This window comes from Thermothelomyces thermophilus, chromosome 1 (genome assembly GCF_000226095.1).
Source record: "Thermothelomyces thermophilus ATCC 42464 chromosome 1, complete sequence".
NCBI lineage: Eukaryota > Fungi > Ascomycota > Sordariomycetes > Sordariales > Chaetomiaceae > Thermothelomyces > Thermothelomyces thermophilus.
In genome coordinates this window covers 8,889,782-8,910,956 of record NC_016472.1, presented here as the reverse complement: position 1 = coordinate 8,910,956, position 21,175 = coordinate 8,889,782, and the positions used below count along the sequence as shown (strand labels likewise).

At 56.3% G+C, this 21,175-nt stretch overlaps 4 protein-coding genes across 4 annotated transcripts; 3 read left to right on the top strand and 1 right to left on the bottom strand.

Annotated features, from left to right (window-relative positions):
- Positions 1 to 8,108: 8,108 nt before the first annotated feature.
- MYCTH_2298970 (uncharacterized protein) lies at positions 8,109 to 10,639 on the top strand. The gene is made up of 4 exons (XM_003660489.1): positions 8,109 to 8,714; positions 8,767 to 8,794; positions 8,858 to 9,615; positions 9,697 to 10,639. Exons 1-4 carry the CDS (start codon positions 8,451 to 8,453, stop codon positions 10,564 to 10,566), a joined length of 1,920 nt encoding a protein of 639 aa, XP_003660537.1. The 5' UTR covers positions 8,109 to 8,450; the 3' UTR covers positions 10,567 to 10,639.
- Position 10,640: 1 nt separating this feature from the next.
- On the top strand, positions 10,641 to 11,397 carry MYCTH_2298968 (uncharacterized protein). The gene has a single exon (XM_003660488.1). It carries the CDS (start codon positions 10,667 to 10,669, stop codon positions 10,922 to 10,924), a length of 258 nt encoding a protein of 85 aa, XP_003660536.1. The 5' UTR covers positions 10,641 to 10,666; the 3' UTR covers positions 10,925 to 11,397.
- Positions 11,398 to 12,483: 1,086 nt separating this feature from the next.
- Positions 12,484 to 14,848, bottom strand: MYCTH_89669 (uncharacterized protein; the record flags this gene model as incomplete). The annotated part of the gene is made up of 3 exons (XM_003660487.1): positions 12,484 to 12,512; positions 13,290 to 14,559; positions 14,633 to 14,848. The coding sequence occupies 3 exons, from the start codon at positions 14,846 to 14,848 to the stop codon at positions 12,484 to 12,486; spliced, it is 1,515 nt and encodes a 504-aa protein (XP_003660535.1).
- Positions 14,849 to 15,554: 706 nt separating this feature from the next.
- Positions 15,555 to 20,621, top strand: MYCTH_2132689 (uncharacterized protein; the record flags this gene model as incomplete). The annotated part of the gene is made up of 11 exons (XM_003660486.1): positions 15,555 to 15,654; positions 15,725 to 15,808; positions 15,871 to 15,882; positions 15,941 to 16,037; positions 16,094 to 16,595; positions 16,649 to 16,843; positions 17,956 to 18,226; positions 18,314 to 18,470; positions 19,034 to 19,798; positions 19,857 to 20,202; positions 20,276 to 20,621. The coding sequence occupies 11 exons, from the start codon at positions 15,555 to 15,557 to the stop codon at positions 20,345 to 20,347; spliced, it is 2,601 nt and encodes an 866-aa protein (XP_003660534.1). The 3' UTR covers positions 20,348 to 20,621.
- Positions 20,622 to 21,175: the final 554 nt, after the last annotated feature.

The window sequence follows — 21,175 nt, the reverse complement described above, 5'->3', positions numbered from 1 at the left end:
TCGAGTGGCGGCCGGCCGAGAGCGGCAGGTGGTTGGCAAGAGGCTGAAACAGTGCGCATGGGGTAGTGTAGTGTAGTGTAGTCCGTACAGTAATCCGCGTCGGGTGCACATATTAATAATTACTAGTACTCCGTACTAGCGTGGTGTTTCAGATCCTTTTTGAAACAGCCTACTCCGTAGTGTAGACCGCGACGGAGAATACCTATGTAGTTTTAGTATATCCCGTACCTTAACAGCGCAATATTTTACTTACCCTGTATGTATGCATATACATACATCCAGAGTATGGATATGGATCGATTCCCCATCTAATGCTTGTGATCGGCGCGACGTCTGCGCGTAAATGACAGCATCGTACGGATATTTCATTCGAGTATGTGCGTTTCGGCGAGTTTGCGTCGCGCAAGCAGCTATAAGACACCATCCGTTCTTTTGCAGTGTAAAGTTAGATAGGCCATCGGATGAGGTGGTTGGGAAAATCCGTTGCAAGGATGCGCGCAGCGTGTTGTCGTTTCATTGTTGGTGCGAAAAAGCAAACAGCGAGCAGCGAGATATATGTGATCCGTACATTTACAGGCACTGTGCAGCCAATTGGCAAGACATCGAAAAAGCCCGCATGTAGGCACGTAGCGTTCCTTCCTTTGGTCAATACTCTCGAAAAAAATGACGTGTACGCAAGCTACAAGGTGACCTAGAGACTCCCGGGCTTGGGGGAGCACAACCAAACGGGGCTTGATTGATGACTCTGTGAGCAGCACGAAGCCCATAGAGAGATACTTCCCAAGCACAACCTCATGGCGTTGTATTCTTTTATTTATTTATTTTTTATTTTATGTTTTTTTTGAAGAAAAGAAAACGTTTGGTCTAGGCTCGTCTCTGAAGACAAGCTTTGCAGAGTACGGAGTAGCCTGGGCACAAGGAGAAAAATACATTGTCAACAATATCAGACCAAGCCAAAGATGTTGATCAATGTATGTACAGAGTAGTATAGAACACGGAGAAACCGTTGCAAGGAGGGAAGATCCGCAATCGCGGCATCTGAACCTCCTCGTCAATTCAAAACCATGTAAGTGTGCGTTCGTGTACGCGTAGTGTACACTATTGTATGTATAAATAAAGCCAAAAAGAATGAGGGGGGGGGAAAGCAAAAGAAACCTTCTCCGTACACTAGCCAACCAACCCTTCGAGAAATTCCGGCGGACGGGTCCCGCAAAATTTCGATCTGGCATCTTGACAGAACGGCTAGGACCACAGTTTCTTGTTTGCTTTTTTATTTCTGCAAACGAACCGATTTGCTGCCCGCGTGTGATCGTCCAGAACTAGGCGGGGCTATTGGCGCTCTTTAGTGTACTCTGATTAACTAGTGGGCCGTTCCTCACCTGGTCGGAACCCGCGTATCCCCCAAGCGCTGCGTTCGGGATCCCGTGCCGAAGATGCGAAGCTGCGAGCGGTGGGACGGAAGCCCGTCAAGAAGCCGCCCCCTCCGCCCGCCCCCCGGGGGAAAACTACCTTACTTGTCATGGTTTGTTTGGATAGAGCATCCAATTGCCGAGTGGATGGGATAGAGACCCCAATTGACTCCCAGACTCTAGTCAATGGGTGGTCATGGTGGCGTCGTTAATCACTTTTTGCTTTTTTGGGCGCGCGATATCAAGCTTGCCCCTTCCCGCGCACCCCATGCGCTGCACTTCTTTGGGCAATGTGACAGAGGGATGCACTGGAACGGAGGTCGATGCTGTGTAACAGCCGTCGTTTGGGAATCAGACAATTGGGGGAGAACAGTCGAGCTGCAACCGCATTCCCAATGGGGAGGTAACTACCTTTAGTTGCGCCCGTGGGGAGGACTCCGTACAACTACGGAATACATTGCAGCCTCTTCCCCGCCATCTTCCTGGTCATGGAATCCGTACATATTGCGGAGACACCGACGATGAGCGTACTGTGACAAGTGCAATACAACTGCATGTGATGTACCATGGTAGTAACTTAACTAGGTAAGCGCAGCTAGTGTAGAATCCCCATGAGCTACACCCGTGATACCACATTGGTGAGATGATCTCCGGCTGCTGGGAGTTGGGAAATATTGAGGCTGTCAAGATCCGAAATGGGGATCCATATCTCGCTTGCCTCTGATTTCTAGAGCAAGGAAGGTGATGTTTCTTTGGTTACCAGAGACACATGTGCCGCTTGACCGGCGCTGGATCCGCCCACATGACATTTGAATGTGGGTTTTGTGTATTCTAGGCCCATGGATGGAGCGTTCGGCCTAGTTGCCGAGAGACGAGCCACAGGGCCAACGATGCTTCGGTTGTGCCCCAATTTCATTCAGTCTCTCGAGCCCCCAGGTAGCCAGGGATTGGCGAAGCATACACAGTAATCCGTACTGTCAGAAGCGCTGGAGCTTCTAAAGCACTAGCCACACGCTAGCCACAGCGCGCGGTACGCTCACGAACGCTTTGGCCATTTCCTTTGTCTGTAAATATTACTCGTGTTTTCCTTTGTACATAGATAGTTCAATAAGGTGCCTTTTAGACCTTCAAGCCACCTGCTACAAGCCTCTCTCGGATGCTCACTCGAGCTTGCCACTGCGTTTGACACATACGGACCCTGACGTTCGCGTATGCTGCCGGGGCCAACCTTGCATACCCTTGGGACATGCTGTGTCGTGTGCTGCGTAGTAGCAATGCGCCATCTGGCCTTTGCTGTTTCCTGCTCGGGTTATTCCTGAGCGACTGAATGCAAGGTCGCCCTTCCGCCGGAATCTGGAGACACAGCGCGTCACGGGCACCTGGTAAAGGCCATAGTGAGCGGCTGGTCATGGCGGCCCGGCTCTTCATAACATCCATCCGCCATGTCTGTGAGCGCCAATCTTGTGCTGTGTCGGCATTGCCGACTGCCGTTCGCCCACTTGAAGGAAGGCCACGGAGCGGAAAGCTCTCCGGTTTCGACCTCATCTCAGGTATACATTAGAAACGGACAGGAAAGTTGAACTCAGGATCATCCCAGCTGGGCGCATTCTGCCAGATGCATTCCTGACCTTCCCCAGATACGGCGACCAGTTCGGGAGCCTCGGCACAAGTGACCTTCGGAGTGTACAAGTAGTAGGGAAGTTGGACCTGTTCTCTTGTTAACTAACCAGCTTGCGGTTAGACGGAACCAGTGGCATGTGGCATTCATCAAGAATGACGTATGGTAAATGCTTACTATTCTTGTGTAATCACGGGGGGCCAGGGGTGTGCAAGTTAGCGGACGCAGGGTCCCTGGCGGGATGGAATATTTTTGACGGCGGAGCGAGACGAAATTGCAATTAGCAACGCAACCCCTGCCCCTCCGCTGATCACATGCGGCGCGGCAAGAGTGCCGAGCAGGCGGGCGGCGGTAGCTGTCAAATGACTGTGTACCGAATTGCTCGTGTTGACAACTGCCTCGTCGAGAGCTTGGTGAGACGGTGAGAATGGTTTGGCGGAGTCGAGTGCTGCCCCGTCGGGGCTGAGCGATGAAGCCCTGCTAGATTCATCATGCAACCGTCAGTTTAAGATGCCGCTAGTGAATCCACCCTCCCCTGGCAGCCGGGCCGTTGTAGTGGCACAGCCGCTCCGCTCCTCCCCGTTGGAGGAAGTTGGGCCGTGGGTGGCGCGCGTGGGCCCGTCGGGAGCCTCCACCATTCCGAAGATCATTACTCCGGGTTTGGCGTTGCATGAACTTGGCTCATTCCCAGCAGCCAATATTCATCTTGATCGATCTGTTCTCCCGAGGCTTTCTAGAAGCTCTAGCGTAACGGAGCGCAATGGGACTTATTCACGTGGTTCGGGGTCATTTCCGAGCAGGCGGGTACGTGTACGAAGTAGTGTAGTTATTCGGCACTTCGCCAAAAACATGTACTTGTCCGGGAGAGAAAAAAAAGCCATATCTTGTCGCGCCGGGATGCAAGCCTCCCTCCCGCGGGCGAGGCCACTTTGGGTAAAGACGGGCTGAGGCCCTTCCGCCGCATGGGTCTCCGATGCAACGTCTTTTGGTGACGCCTCTGCTCTAATTAATGTATCTGGCCGGAAAACGGTGACGAACAGTAAATGACTGACGAGAAATCTGCAGCCCGCAGCGATAAACCGGATGGCAGGCATCTCGCCCGGCCGACGGGGATTCTTGGGGAACGCTAAAGTAGCGCAAGCGGGGGACAGTGATTGGCAAGGAGGCTCGGAGGAAGAGCCGATTGCACGTGCCAAATATCATTCTCGTCCTCTCAGGGCAGGTGCCTTACAATAGTCTACACTAGTAGTGTATAACGTTAGGATGTATGTATGTATGTACATACATACGCAGTATGGAGTAGTGCTGGTACATACGGTACATACGGAGCCAGGCAGGGTGGGTACTGAACATTGCATGCGCATGCGCGGCGCTAATAGTGTGATTTCCTGTCCAGTATATCTTGCTCGTGGCGGCATTAATTGCATCACTTATAGGCAAGGCCCTAGAGAGCTCCTTCCGGGGATGGAGCTTGCTGTCTCCCAACTCGTTGGTTTACACAGTACACAATTTTCCTGACTGGGGAGGAGCTGTCGACTTGCTGGTTTCTGCAATCCCTCCGAGATCAATCAAGTTTCTGCAATCCCTCCGAGGTCAATCAAAATTGCAGAGCCCATGCACGCCGTTCAGCTCAATTCACTCGCAAGAGGCACGGCGCTATCAACCCCAGACCGAGGTGATCGATCTTGCATCCACATCCCAATTCCCCTGGCTTGTTGTAGCCAGTCTTATTTGTCAACCGGCACTTGCAGCCGTGGAATGCCATCACGCAGGACGCATTGCAACTTACGAGCCAGTCGGGGGGAGTGGGCCATACTACCATTGTAACTACCAGGTCCGAGGTGTGTCTGATTCCTGATTCTTTGCGTTCACACCACCGACTGCGCCTCGATTCACTGTTATCGTCAACCCAGTCACCAGCAGCAACAAGCCGATGTTTCCCTCAAACCCCCCACACCACATCTCGCGGGTTTACGAAGTAATAACAAACCTCGACGCGGAAGTCTAAGCCACACAGCATGGGGCTGGCATGCCCTCACGACCTTCTGCGCGTTTTCAGGACTAGCAAGTTCACATGCCCGCGAAATTGGCAGACTGCCGGCATATGTACGTACAAGTACGGAGTACTGTACGGAGTACATACGCACATGACTCTTCAGACTGCGTAACAGCACGCCGTCGGCGAAACGGTTGTTGCGGGCACCTCTTCCTCCACTGCTATAGTACATCTTCACATCTCGAACAACTCTGCATCGGACTTGGCTCCACCACGACGGGGTGTACCGCGGCGCGACGGCCCATCGCCAACAAACCTTCTGGATAGCGGACTCGCACCCCGGCAAGATTTGGGGAGTGCAGGGCCGATATTCGCGGGCCCTGCATAGGGTTAGCTGCATGTGGATTGGCGCGCTTTCCAGCTGCATGGTTGTGACCCAAACCATGCTGCGAGACAAGATGGCGGCGCTTGGCCGCAGGGCCGTGCGCGCCAAACCTATTGCTACCTCTTTCGGAAAGGATAGGAAGCTGATGACAGGTTGGCTGCGCAAGTTACTGTGTATCCACGAGAGTACATACACAGTACGGTAGCCCGCGGCAGAACGACACTAGCAAAAAAGACACATGGCTTCCATGCTGGATGTCTCGGGAGCATGTCTCGGTCAGGCACAAGGCTCCACCACAATGGCGCCATGGTGGAGCGAGACGTTGGCGTGGAGCCCACTTGCTGGCCCGAGCGCAGTCGAACTACTTTACGCTACACAGCACGCTGCATCTACTCCTAGCGTATTTGGAGTTGTATTGTGGTGAGAGAACCCGGCATCCCTGCCAGGTACCAACGGTCGTTGTGGAACAGAGTTGACGCACTGCAGCACATCAGATGAACTGCCAGCTTCGAGGGTGGGAGATGGTAATATGACGCCCGGCCAACGCGGATCTGGCTGCTCTTGCAGCATCGAAAGCTGGCCCGAGTCCTGCCACTGAAGGGGCGCTCCGTATAGTTATACTGCTCTCCTGACGGTTGTCTGGCTCGATGCCTTCTTTCGCCGTGTATGTACGGAGTACATGCATACATACTACCAAGTTGAGCCTAGGTTGAGGCCCCGAGAAGTTGAGATGGCTTTGCAAATGTGTTGCGTTGCTGCTCTCTTCTCGATTGACTCGGCCGCATCGGCTTTGATTATCCTTGTCAGACGAACTGAGCTAGCAGACTACTGTGTACTCCGTACACTAGTGTAGCCCACACCATCTGCGGGGATCTCTGCCGCCGTCCACCGGAATTCAGTTCTCAGGGGGGAAGGAGAGAGCGCCATCCAGCCCGCCACAGACCAGCTCAATGTGCCCTGCGGTAGCAGACGAACAACAAAGAGGATTCGGACCAAGACACGCCGGGGCTAGATTCTCAACGAAATGCACAAGAAGACCTCTGAGAGCCTCGATACAAAGCATCGAACACTGCTATGCATTTTGTGGCTTTGGGTTAGCCAATTCACTCGAGAGCCGGAGAGACGTCCGAGTCTCGCAAACCGAGCGGTTGGTATCCATACTCCACCGGGTTCTCTGGGTTGGCTTCTTTTTTTGGCCGGCAAAAATGTCTCCCCAGGGTTTTGGCAACGGCCAAAGAAAGGATCCCTGTCGTCAGGTACATACCACAGTACATACATCAAGAGACGCGCCGAGTACACGATAACTCGCGCCTCCAACCAGGGGTCCCCCCCCTTTTTTTCTCTCCAATACCTGACACACCCCTCCCAGCGCTAACACACACGCCTCCTGGGCCAGGCGGGGCCAAGCTGACCCTGGACGATAGGTATGCCCCCCTCCTGAGAGCCGGGACAATGTGATCCCAACTGACGACTATGCTTGAGCTCTATGGTGCCGCCCTAGTTTATCATTTTTTACAAGTACTACATATCCTTTAAAAGATCTCGTAAGGAATATCTTTTTCAGCACCAGGCATAATTATGCAACTTGAGGGCTCGCCCTATTCCTAAAAGCACTCGTTCAGCACCAGCGACCCGGGCCACCGTCACACTCTACGAGTTGTCCGTCACCACACCCCCGTCAGGGCTTCCTTCGGTCTTTTCCGCGATGATATACGCCCGTGGTCTATAACTCGTAACCGCCCACGGGTTCGCGCCGCGCAATCCATCCCAGGACATCACCGGCAGGCGTGGCTGTTGTCCAGTCAGCGGGCAAGATATTCTTCGAAACTCCGTGTACCCTAGTAGTACCCTGTTCCCCGTTCATCAGGGGACGGTAACATCCCGCACCGAGAGTTGAGGATTCGTCTTGGCAGCACGAGGACACCGCCCGTCGCCATTCGCCACCCTTGTACTGGGAAGGAACTCGCTGAGCCAGAGCTCTCCAACGCTCCTCTGAACCAGCACCGATCGGGTCAACCGCGGCTCTTTCCGCCCTGAGTTGGACGCTTCCCGTCCCTCCTGAGGGGCGAGTTTCCAGGCTTCTTGGATAGGGCCATCTTGGCTGTATCCATCTAAACCAACGACTGTTCGGCCATTAGTGGTATCCCACCCGCATACCCAGTTTCAATACCAAGAAACAACCGGCCTCTCAGCAGATCACGTTTCTGTCGTCCCACTCGCCAGCAGCCCACTCCATCGACCCCAAAGCGCCGGCTCTTTGGCAGCCAGAAGATTAGCAGACCTGACAGCGATCGGTCCAACCCCTTGTTCCACGCAGGACTCCGGAGCAAAACACCCCAGCTCTACGGAGTAAGGGGGGCTTGCCGCTTTGTAGCTTGTACTGGGTCCCATCTTACCCACGTTGTGCGGAGATCCAGCACCACCCAGTGTGACGCTGGCCACCCCGGTACAGTACACTACAGCCACCCTCCTCACTCCGCTCGGCGCTTCTGAGCCTGCCCGTCCAACTATCTCTGGGGCGTGAAAGACTTCTCATCATCTACCCAGGTCACACCCCCCCCCCCTCCTCGTTCACCTTCTCCTATACCAGCATCCCCTATTGACCGGGTATGTTTCTATAATCGTATACGGCCGAGAGGGTCGATTTTAGCACTGAACGCCAGCATCTGACAGGGGCCCATTTTTCTTCAGCTTGGCTCAAGTCTCGTTGTTATTCGCTTCTCGTGGGTCTCTGCTCGAGTTTCTTTACCTCGTACTTCGAGAGGGGAGCTGCTGGCCTCGAAAATCTGAATTGGGGGGAGATTAAACAGCCCTTGAATCGCTGGCCAGCCCTACCTGTGTCGACTGGCCTGCATCGCCCGCCAGGCACATATCTATCTAGACGCCCTCGTGCGACGATCAGACTCGCCAGACCTTCCACACTCCATCCGCCTGACGATCTATGTTGGAGATATCTTTGACATTACCAGACGGACCGGACACAGGAAGGCGGGCGTGGAGATACCCGCGATGGGCGACTATTATCATCGCTTTTTATCCTCCATGGTTGGCTTGGGGGGCCAGCCAAACCACAACCAGCTCAACAGCTCCGGGCAACTACCTCAACCACAGCTTCTCTCGATGGCACCGGCACCAGCACCTCACCCTTATCAGAGCCTGGGATACTTCACCGGCTTTCCGGAACCTGTCATGTTCAGTGCGCCGAAGATGCAGAGGAGCAGGAGGAAGTCAGCCCCTGGTTCAGACCACATTAAACATCGCCGCACAAGATCTGGCTGCTACACTTGCCGCAGCCGGCGCGTGAAGGTATTGACCCGCAGTTTGTCTCCCTAGCAGGCTCCTCCTAACCGGGTTCTAGTGCGACGAAGCCCGCCCGATCTGCGAACGTAGGTGTTCAGTCTGAGAGTCAGAGCTGCCGCGGGCACCGTCGCTAACTAACCCGGGCACAGGATGTAGGAAGGGAAAGCGGGAATGTAACTACCCGGAACCCCCGCCGCCGAAGGGCTCCGGGGCTTCTGGGACCAAGAACACGGCCGGAGCAAGTCAACAGCCGAGCCCGAGTTCTTCCCGCGACGGCGAAGACGATGACGAGCCCGAACAGGACACCAGGCTAGATCCTATCATGGACGAGGACGAGGAAGAGCCCGAGAGCGCGACCTCACAAACGTCGGCCCCGAACTTCCCCCTCCGGAAGAGATCAAGCACCACATCCTCCTTCGGCCGCCCACGTGTCTTTTCCGGGAATCGTCAGGGGTCGGAGACGCCTTCGTACGAGGGGAACAAGAGCGAGTCGCCGGCCTTGTCATCTGGTGTCATCGGTGCCCAGACGCCCGCCAAATCGCCATTCCCCGATGTGCCCACGGTGACAACGCCGTCCCGTCCCGACTGGGCGTTCCTCCCTCGCGAGCTACAGTTCTACCTCGGTTACTTCTACGAGAACATTACGCACTACCACTACTGCGCCGTGAACGACGCCGACGACTTCTTCCGGTCAATCTTGACGAGCTTGGCTCTGCGCGACGAAGCGCTGCTCTACGCCTTGGTTGGCTTTTCGGCGTATCATCACTCGATGAGAAATCCAAGCGGCAAGATCAACGAGTTTCTGCAGTATTATAGCCGGAGCGTTACCCTGCTCCTGGAATGCATGAAGAAGGAGATGCACACGGTTGGAACGCTCTTGACGATACTGCAGCTTGCCACGATCGAGGTACGTGACAAGGCCCCCCCCCCCCTCCCTTGGATACTTGCCAAAACGGGTAAGCATGCTCACCATCGAAAACAATAAAAGGAGTACTTGGGCGATTGGGTCAACCTGATGGGCCACCAGAAAGCAGCATACGAGGTATTCTCGAAGCTGTTCACGCCGCAGACGGTGATGCAAACACCCGTCGGGCGCGCGGCTCTGATGTGGTACGCTCGATTCGACGTCTTCATCAGCATCATGGGCGGTTTCAAAACCTCCTTGTCCCGAGAGTGGTTCGCGGCCCCGGTGGACTTCTACGAGTCGCGGGCAGCAGAAGAGACTCAGAACCTGGCCTGGAAGACGGAGGCTTGTGCGGCGCGAATGCGGCAGCTCTCCCAGGAGATGTCGCATCTCTTCGCCCAAGGCGCGAAGCAGGAGGTGACGAGGGAGGAGTACGTTGCCGAGCATCGCAGGTTGTCTGCCGTCTGGGAGGAGTGGAAGAGTTCCTGGGACCCTGCCCTGCAAGACGCTGCCTATCTTGTGAACGACTTCCCCGGAGACCCGACCCCCGGTCCCGACGACATTGTCAATCCTTTTGCGCCCGCAGTCTTGTTTCGCCCGCCGCTCTTCGCCTCGACCCTGATGGCGTGCGAATACCACTCGATCTCGCTCATGCACGCGAGTCAAGATGCCGTGAAATTGTCGGAGCAGGATCGGGCCAGGCTGACGGAGCATGCGCGTGCCATCTGTCAGATCTTTGAAGCAGTGGAACTGTGGCCTCACAGCCCGGCAGGAAGCCTGACCGTGCTGCAATCCCCGCTCGCCATCGCGGCGCTCTACCTACCACGAGATGCGAAGCACCACATGTGGATTAGGAGGAAGTTTGCTATGCTCGAGTCCATAGGGTACGTTCGCTCTTCGCTAGAAGAAACAAATGGTTTCCCCGGATACACAAAACACAACCGAACAAAGTAGTGGGCGAGGGCATACCTCGTCCCAGCAATTTAGGTTCGAGCTGCTACGTCGGGAAGATCACGGCTAACAATCGAGTTACAGATACATATCCCCCATCACAATGCGTACGCGCATGGCCGAGCTGTTCAACGACGAGAGCTGTATTCGGTGGTGGCTCCCGAACGACGAAGGCTTTACGCCCTTGCTGCAGAACATCCGGGCCATCGCGGACGAGCGAAACGCCATGGCGTTATCGACTCAGAGGGAGAGTCTGCAGCAAATTCAACAAAACTTTGCAAGGATGCAGGTGGGGGAAGAGCACACCAAGGGCGACGACGGCGCGCAGACGAGTGCGGAGACGAAACCCTCGGTTTCCTGAACAAGGGGGGACATTATACCCAACGAGGGCCAGGGCACAGTTTCCGGTTCGGGGTCGGTCGGCTAATGCGAACGACGATGACGACGACGAGGGGAAGAGAGGGCAACATATTCCGGATTTCTGAAGGGCTCCGGGCCCTTCCGATTCGAACACCCTATTCGATCGCTTCGTGTCATCCGGGGCGTATTACGAAACGGAACGACGACGACCGATGGGAAGGCACAAGGGCGGAACTCCGGCCTCGTGGAACGTCGACCGGATTAGCGGTAACGGCATGAGTTGACATTGCGAGTTCCAGGCGGCTCATGATGCTGCTCCTCCTGGCGCGAGCCCAGTCCCCTGGACAATTTCCTGAGACCCGATAATGCGGTCCTGCGACGCTAGAACCTCGATGCTAATGCAGGGGCGGACGCTTGGATCACCCTCGATCCGTTTTAGATGATCTGAAACACACCTTCGGGCCCCCCGGGGGGGGGGGGGGGGGGAATCTCCTGCTCACCCCACATCACCTCCCCCTGGTCGTTGGCTCCTGCACCTCGCCCGGCCGAGAACCTCAACACCCCTTCATCGGATAAACCGGGTCCCCACGCGGCCCCGATTCCGCGAGGAATCTTGGCTCGTGATGCGCCGCCGCCATTCTCGACTGGCCCAGCACCAAGTCTCCTTGCACACGCACTACGGATTCACTTACACGTGTACACTACACCACACTACACTACACTATACAAACAACCACGCCACCACTCGATGGCCGGGGTGACCGGAATTTGGAGCCGCTTACCAAGCCTGGGTGGTCTTTGTTGCTCCTCTCCCTCTTCACATTCGTAATGCGGCTATCTCCTAGACCGAGGCTGCCCACGACGGACTTCAACTTCCACGACCTCCAAATCGACCTCGCCGTCTTCCGCGCTTCAAGCTCGCCACTGTCCCCTTTTCTCCCCTGGCACCTAATCCTTAATTTCGGAAATCGTCTTCCTTCGAATTGTGTATTTACTCGCATTTTTATTCCCCCACCTATCCTCTCTCCCTTAGGGAGGCAAAGCAGACCTTTCACATATGTACACAGTACCCGCCATTTTTTTAAATTTTTTTTTTTTTAATTTTGGGGAAGCATATTCAGAGGACCTACACGTACACTTAATCATTGCTTAATCATGGTATCTATTTTCGTTCAAAGTTCAAAGTTGGGTTGCGCACGCACGCGCACACACACACAAACACACAAGACACCAAACCACCATCAAAGACATGGAGTTTAACGCCCTTAGGCGCCACAACAGGAAGAAGAGAGGCACATACACACACACAAACTAATACATGTACATAATGTATACCTGGGATGAGATGAAGAGCCGCGGTTTGTATTGGATATAGCATGGTCGAAGAGAGGTGATAGGACAAGGAAAATGGACATGATCGGGGTACGAGAGAGCATCACCCCCAACTGTGCGTTGCATTTTCCATGAGTGAGCAACCGTCGCAGACACCCAAAAAGCACACCATGTTCTCACCAATGTCTTTCGGCTTTCTTCTACATCCGCTCTCAAGACACACGCAACTCAGTAGTTACGGGGGACACGCCCTCGTCCTTTTTATTGTCGGTTTTGTCTCGTTGCTACTTCGTAGAGGAAAGAGAGGAGAGGAGAGGCGCGAAGAGGGTACCACTCGACAAACCAAATTATAATCCCGATATAATCACAATCATACACAAGCTACAGAACGGGAATGGTAACACAGCGCGAGCACGTTGGGGGGGGGGGGGGGGGGGAGTATTATTGATCAGCAACAGGAACACCCATCATGAAACCGAACAGCTCCATCCCCCCCCCCCCCGGAAAAAAAATACTTCTTCAGGCATCTGCGGTTTTCTCCTCGGCGGCGGTTTCCCCTTTCTCATCCCCTGCCCCCGCCTCGCTCGCCCCTCCTCCTCCTCGGCCGTCCTTGTCTTCTTCCTCTACCCTTCCAGCTTTCGACTCAGACCCGCTAGACCCCGCCGACTCTTCTTCTGATGAATCCTTCTTCTCCTCCTGGACGGGGGGAGCGGCGGCGGCGGCGGCGGCGGCAGCAGCAGCAGCCTGCGGCTCCTCCCCTCCGGCCGCCGCTTCCTGCCCCGCTTCTGGCGCCGGTGTCTCCCCTGGTTTCTCCTCCGGCGTCTCTTCTGCGGCCGCCTCCGTGTCGGAAGGTGCCACGGCGGAAGATGACGCGGGGATCGCTTCGCCGCCGCCGCCGCCGCCGCCGCCGCCGCCGCCGCCGCTTCCGTCGGTGGATGCTCCTGCTGCTAGTACTGGTGCTGCCTCTTGGTCTTCAACCTCTTGTTGTTCAGTCTCCATTGCCTCGGCGTCCCCCTCAGCGGTGGCCGTCACACCTGGTTGGGCTTCGAGTTCCTGCTCCTGCTGCTGCTGCTCGTCAGGGACTGGAGCGAGGGGCTGCGACTCCTTTGTCTTTGACGCAGGCTTGGAGTCTTGTTGCCCCGATTCCTGCTCAGTTTTTTGGGGTTCGGGTCCGGGACGAGTCTCCGGTTCCGCTGCGCTCTGGGTTTGGACCGGGGCTTCCGGCTCGGCCGCTGCCTGCTTCGTGACCTCGGATCCTGGCGCAGGCTTCGGCTCCGGCTCGCTATCGGGCCCCGCTGCCGTCCCCGGCGGGGGGACTACACTGGATGGCCGGTTCGGCTGCTCGGAGGTTGCCAGGTGCGGCCTGTGCTCCACTACTACCGGAATGTTGGCGGATTCCCTGTCCTCCTCGGGCACTGCCTGGGGGCCAGAAGGCCCAGATATCCGCATCCCCCGTAGCCTGTGGGACAGGTCGGAGCTGTCATCCTCGTCTGCCTCGGGGACGGTGGTGACTGCGCTCCCTGTCGAGGGACTACTCTTAATGTGTCTCCTCGTGTTGGTCCTGTTCACGCCGGAGTAGTCGCCGTCTTCAATACCCCGACGAGCGGGCGGCTTCGCGATGGAGATGTTCCCCATCGGTTGGTGGTGGTGCTGTTGCTGCTTCCTGTCGCTCCTGTCTCCGGGTTCACCAACGCCCAGGTTGCCGTCGTCCAGGCCCTCGGCTTCCGGTGGTAACTTGTAGTTCTCGGCGGGCAAGAGATCGTAGATGTCGCACACGGTCTTGAAGAAGACGTAAAGACCGCTCTGGCTCTCGACGGACCAAAACACGCCGCGATGCTGAAACCAGGCGTGGGCGAAGATGCGGTGCAGGCGGCGGAAGATGTTGATCAGGTTCTTGACGGCCGTGTTGCTGTCGTGCGCGTCCACGACGAAGCGACTGGGGAAGATCTTGGGGTTCGTCACGACGTTGGTGGCCCAGTCGAGCGTGTGGCAGCAGTAGTCGATGGCGCAGCAGCTCTTGGGGGCGTCGTGCACGGCACACAGAAACTGCCATTCGCCGGCTCGCATCTCGGGGCAGGTGGCGGCGCTGCACGGGGGCGTGTCGAAGAGGAAGCCGACGATCAAGCTGTTGCACTGGGCGATGAGAAAGCGGCAGAGCTCGTACAGCCACAGCGTCTTGTCGACGCCGGCCGGCGGAGTGGCGAGAAGTTCTGCTGTGTCGCGGTTGATTGGCGTCGTGTGGCTCGCGGTGTGGTGGTAGTGCAGGGCTGCCAGGTGTTCCTGAAGCTGAAAGGCCGAGTCGAGCTGTAAGGAGATTGCGCGCCTGGTCAACTCCGGCCGCCCACCACCGATCCGGGAAGGGTTATAAAATTCCTACCTCGTGCAACGGTACCAGGGGCGGCCCCGCGGCCATATCGGCCGCCTTTGTGCCTCGATGACTGCGCCGTTTTGCGTTGACGTCGATGGCCGTCTGTTCCATCTGCGTCGTCTGGCGTGCTGCGTTGGCGCCCATAAGCGGCGATTTGGGTCCGATTTGAATCTCGGCCGGTGGTGGGGGGCTAGGCAGCCGGGGCGAGCTCGGTGGCAGCGACATGGCGTTTTGAGGTCCGACGGGCGTCCAGCGGAAGGCCGCAATGACAACTTGCAGGCTTTGAAGTGTCGATACCCGCTGTGCCTGTTGCGCTCCTGAGGCTGACTGTGATTCCCGTGGTCGACCAGGGACAGTCGATCGTTGCGGATCAGTCGCCCGACGTGCGCATGCAATAGCTCCTCCCAAAATCTGCGGTGAACTATCTTCTCCGAGCGCCGGGATCTCCAAGATTGCGCAGTCGGGATGCGCCGGAAAAAGAAGTGGTTGGTGTTGTACAGTACAATCTGTTCGTAAGTGTTCAGTTTTAGGGCGCTTGTTGAATAGGAGGTTGTGCTGGAGCTAGCTGCAGCTTGCCAGCAACACTACCCCTGGTTGGTGGGCGCACCCTTGTCGAGTTTAGGCGCATGGTAATCCCGTTTCGTTATGTTACGCAGTAACTATCCATAGTGGTACTGTACAGTACAGTACGGAGTGGTTACAAGCATTCCGCAAACTCGGCGGGGACCTGATAATCTGGTACCCCGCGATTTGGCTTCACTACTACTCCGTACTTACATGTAACTGCCAACATTTGTGACAAGTTAAAAAAAAAACTTCGAGGACAGGGCCTGGGCAAGCCATAACCCAATACTCTCATTCTCTATCTTCTGTTGGAGTACGAGGAGTTGACATCTAGAGAACGAAACATTTTTCTTTTCAACGGAAAAAAATGGACTTGGATGACGACGCACCACCGGAGCTGGTCTCTACCGGCACAGATCTGGAGCCCGAGGAAAAGCCAGTAAAAGTACCCATCACGCTAATTACTGGTGTGTATCTCAAGTCCTTTTCTTGTTTCCCCATTGCTGCATGTGGGATCCAGTGTTTAATTGGAACTAGGATACCTCGGTGCGGGAAAGACGACGCTATTAAACTACATCCTGACCGCCGAGCATGGCAAAAAAATCGCGGTCATTATGAATGGTGAGGTCAGCCTCTGTTTGTGCCAGCAGAAAGTATCAGATGGCTGACCGCAGGTTTTCTAGAGTTTGGGGACTGTACGTCAATGCCCATGCCAGGTCGGGTTGCTGCCGGCTGACGTGACGGGACTAAAAGCGCTGGATATTGAAAAGTCCTTGACCATCAACAAGGACGGCGAGTCGGTCGAAGAGTGGATGGACGTGGGCAACGGCTGTATATGTTGCTCGGTCAAGTGAGTCCCGGTGTTATTACGATGGCTGGACGACGAGCGTTGACGCGGCTTGTCAGGGATACCGGAGCGAACGCCATCGAGTCGCTGATGGAAAAGAAGGGCAAGTTTGACTACATCCTCCTCGAGACCACAGGTCTTGCAGACCCTGGGAACATTGCCCCCATGTTCTGGATGGACGACGGGCTCGGCAGCACCATCTACCTGGATGGCATCGTAACCCTCGTCGACGCCAAGAACATCCTCCGTAGCCTGGACGACCCCGCAGGGAAAGTCGAGGGCCACGAGGATGGCGAAGATGCGCATGGGCCGGTCATGACAACCGCCCATGTACAGATCTCCCACGCCGATGTCATAATCATTAACAAGTCCGACCTGGTGAGCGAGCAGGAGCTGCAGGCCGTGAAGGATAGGATCGAGTCCATCAACGGGCTGGCCAAGGTCTTCACCACGACCCAGAGTGTCGTGCCGAAGCTCGAAGGGTTCCTGCTCGACTTGCACGCCTACGACACTGTTGATGGTCTCGACCGTCCAGGACTCGGCCACAGTCACATCGACAAGGTGGGTGCTCAATCGGAGTCCGACTTGATCATCCGGTGAGCTGATCTGTGTAGACCATCTCGACCATTTCGATCCTGCTCCCAGAGCTGACCGAGGAACAACAATCGGCGCTCGATGCGTGGTTGCGCTCAGTGCTGTGGGAAAACGTCCTCCCCGGCCACGAGCCGACAGGCGGCCCCGCGTACGATATCCATCGACTGAAGGGCCGCTTCTTTACCGATAGCGGAAAGGAAAAGATCATCCAGGGAGTGCGCGAGATCTTCGACATTTTTGACAGCCCTTCACAACCGCCTGATTCGCCCCCTTCAAGGGCAGGCAAGATGATTCTAATTGGGCGCCATCTGGACGCGTTCGACTTCCAGAAAAGCATAGAGCAGTCAATCGGAAAGGCAAGGCCAACATAGTTTCTGAGGAGACGGGGGTGTGTGGCAGGCGACCCGGGGGCATTATGTACATACACACACACACGCATATATATATATATACTAGTATATATGCATGCGGCCGTAGATAGATATCTAGACATCCGACGATTTATCGGCCCCGGATTATCTCGATTGTACGGACATACATCCTGCAGGATGATAAACCCTCGTGATAAGTATTTGACACATCATCCGCTCTGACCAAAGCGGCGAAGCAAACCTCACCCGAACAAAGCAGACGCGGCGAGAAATGCTAAACATGGAGAACGAAACTCACGAAAAGGTCGCTCAGGTACAGTACGGATAACCTCCGTTCCGGTTCAGTGCTACGTTGGCGCACGGACCCCACACCTCGCCGCTAGTGTAATGATGTTAGCGGCAGGTGCCAGCCAGCCTTGGAATCGAGCAGTGTTTGTGGCCCACACGACGCTGAACTCCATCTCGAACAGGTCCCACCATCTTCGATCCCACAGTCCCCGAACGAGACACACGAGGCCATACGAGAAACGACGACCGAAACTGCCGAACGAACGAGAAGACCGCCGAGCTAGCGTCAATCATGAACCGACCAGGTATGGTGGTGCTGCGCCCGTCCTTTTTTTTTTTTCCCGACTCGACCTTCCCGGTCCCTCTTGTGCCCCGCTGCTTGGCCCGTTCCCGGCCTTCACATATCCTGCATGAGACCCTCTGCCGCATCGAGCGGGCATTCGGGGGCGCTGAGGATGGGATGACTGTTTGGCCTGGAAGGGAGTCGGGGTTCTGGGTACAGAGGTGCACTCAAGGAGCACCTCTTACAGAGCCGCAGCTTTGGGGGGTGGGGGGAGAGGGGGGGGGGAGAGGGGAGGTTGGGACTCCGAGGATGCTAAAAGGCCTATTCTGCCCTTGAGCCGTGAGAACTGGCCGAATAACTCGGGCAACCGAACCCTTTTCCGCAGAGATGGGTCGGATTCTGGTTCAAGGCGCGGTTGGGCGAGCCGGATGTCGCAGAGTCCTCTCGAACAGCGCTCCCGTCACCGAGCATCCACCCCACTGCTGCTATCGTCACCATTGTCGAGTACCCCGGAGGAGAATATGCTGACGCGCACGCGATGATAGGGGGTGTACCACAGGCGCTTCGCGGCATGCCCAATGGGTTCGCAGGCCAGCAACAGCAACAACAGCAATCCGGCCGGGCCGTCTCGAACAGGTTACCGAACGGAAAGATAGGTGAGGAAGCGCTGCGGGAAGCGCTGCGGCGCTAAACCGCTTCCGACGCTCTCGAGGTGCGCGATGGTTAACACGACGGGGCTCTAGGGCCGGTCGGGAACGCGGCAGGATGGGGTTTCGGCGGTGGCATGCCTATGGGGGGGAGCGCAAGTGTGCCCCCGGGCGCGGCGAGACCACTAGGAGGAAACGTTAGCTTCGCGCAGAGCCTGACGGGGTCACAGCCGGCAACGCCACTTGACCTAGCGTAAGTCAACATTCTTTCTTTCATTTGCGATGGTGTTGCTTGTGCCCAGTCCCGGAGCTTTTCGCACAAATCTTCCGGGTCCCTCTCGCAAACCTTGTCTGCGGCGGTCGCTTTTTCTGGCGCATTCTGCAGCGTTGGGATTCTTTCCCCGGCGCGTCATTTACTCCGCTGCTTTTTTTTTCTTTTCTTTTCGAAGCGGGCTCTCTCGGGGCCATCTTCGCGCAAAAACAAGACGGAATATTCCCAACTCGCTTGCCTCGCCGTTCCGCTCTGGGCTTGACGCGACCACTTCCGAGTTCGTCTGGGCTGGCTCTCATCGAGAAACCACCCAATGCTAGAAATGGCCACGCCTCGGCGCGACAAACCTAAGCTTTCTCTCAAACCGAAGGAAGCAAGCCTCGCCGAGGAGCCCCAGAGACTAGCGGAAGGGCTTCCCTACGCTTCGATTCTGAAGGGGTACTACGGATCTGCCTCTACTTCGGTTCTCTCGGGAACATGCCCCAATCTGCGTCCGTGAATTTTCTCAGGTGAAAGCATAGCTGACTAGTTAACTGCCTCTGCAGAGAGTTTCCAACGTTATCCAATTCAAACCAGCTCAACTCGGCAAACCAGTCGTCCATGTGGTCTGCGCAAGGTCCCCGGAATCTTGGTGCGGGCGTCCATCGGGGAGGGGGGACTCCAATCTCGTCGCAGCAGAATCAGCAAGACGATATGTTCGCCTCGCGTTTGGCTTCGGCTCAGAGCTCATATAGATACGGGAACCAAGGGACCGGGTCCCAAGCAGCTCAAGGGCAGTCTGGTGTAGCCGACGATTTTCCGCCGCTGAACCGGAGCGCAAACGGAGAGATGGGCGGGCAGGAGCGAGGAGGTAACCTGATGTCAAGCTTGGGGTTTGGCTCCCAGGGCTCGGCTTCCGGGTCCGCGATGCACGCGAATCGGGCAGGAAACGGTCTGCTGAACGCGCTGTCTGCGACGTCGAGGGCCGCGGACGTTCGCTCACCGTCCGCGATAGCGCGACCACAGGACTCACGTAGTCCGGCCGAGGATGAGTCGCGCCAGAAGGGGACTGGATATCGCGAGGATTCGGCAGGCGCGGTAGCCGGGAAAAACCCTCACGGCGCGATCGGCAATGACCCTCCGACAGGAAAGGGCAAAGAGGAGGAGAAGGGTTCTGCCAGCCAGGTGCAAGATCCTCTAGAGGGGATGGCACCCATCGATAAATGGGGCCTGAAGGGGCTCCGGACGTTGATGAATAATTTCCCCGATTACAATGCGCTGACGTGCGGGCTCGACCCGGCGTCGCTGGGGGTGGACATGCGCTCGACAGAGTATGAGCTCACCTCGTCGGAGGGAACCTTAGATGCAGCCGCTAACTGGTTTTTTCAGCCTGTTGTCAGCGAAGGTCTACTCGCTCTACGAAGATGCTCCGCCGCGGTCGCCGGTGCCCAAGTTCCGTCTTCCTGACTGCTACCAAGTGAAGAACGTCCAGCCGATCGAGGCCAAGATCTCGAGCTTCAACGAGGAGACGTTGATGTGGATCTTCTACAGCTGCCCGCGGGATATTAAGCAGCAAATGGCCGCGATCGAGCTCAATAACCGCAACTGGCGGTGGCACAAGAAGATGCAGATGTGGCTGACTAAAGACGACGTCATGGTGCCCCAGTCCTTGGGTCCTGCTCACGAGCGCGGGTATTACATCGTCTGGGACACGGCCAACTGGCGCAAGGAGAGGGTATGTGATGAATCAATCGCTCCGGGCGGAATATAAATTTTTTGAAATTTCCATTTGCTCACATGTTTGACAGCGAGAACTGGTGTTGCACTATGCCGATCTTGATACTACGCCTACCGCCCAGCTGCAGAGCATAGGAGCTTGAATCCACTGGGGTTGGTTGAGAAGAGGAGAGGCATGCGCCCCTCGGGATCAGGTATCGGACGAAGCGAGGAGAGCCGCATGAACGTCGACGCAGGGGACTGTGGAGTCTCCTTACAGAATACCTGGGAGCTGGTTATGTCTGTAGGTATCTCTCTCTGTGTGTGTGTGTGCGCGCGCGTGTGTGTACGTATTCGGACGACTACGTCCTCTTCAAGGAGCGGCTATGAGATGGGGCTGGCGCATTCGGGAACATAAATTGAGCTCCCTTTCCAGGGATTATCTCCTTCGAGGAGCAGCAGCTGTGGTAAGGACTTTGAGTGAGAGTCTAAGTGTTTAGTATGCAAAGCTCTGTACGGAGTACGTACAGTACTGCTACTGCCACTGTGGCGCGGCAACAGTGGCGTTGAAGAGGATAACTAGTGAGGCACGACGGATCCACTCACTCCAAGTGGCCGGGCGCAACGGCCACTGAGCCTTCCTGGTTGTTTCTTGGCGGCGATCGGATCTCGGGGGCCCCCGGGGGACGGGGGGAGGTAGGTTTGCTCTTCTCAACCCGGACGCCATTGAAGCAGATGATCCTCCCTACGAACTGGATCATTCTCGTCAGCATCAGCATATACAACTCATTCCAATTTTTGATCGCGGAACCGGGGTCGCACTTTCAGGACTACTCTCTCTGCGTCCCGCATCCATCCCCCTGACGGCTTTGTGCGCACCACATCATCGCCAGGTAACGGTCGCCGCCACGTGCCTGCCGAAACCGCCCTCTGCCCTCTGCCACCAACCCATCCCGGCGGCTCGCCCGACATCCTAAAATCCTTGTCATCGC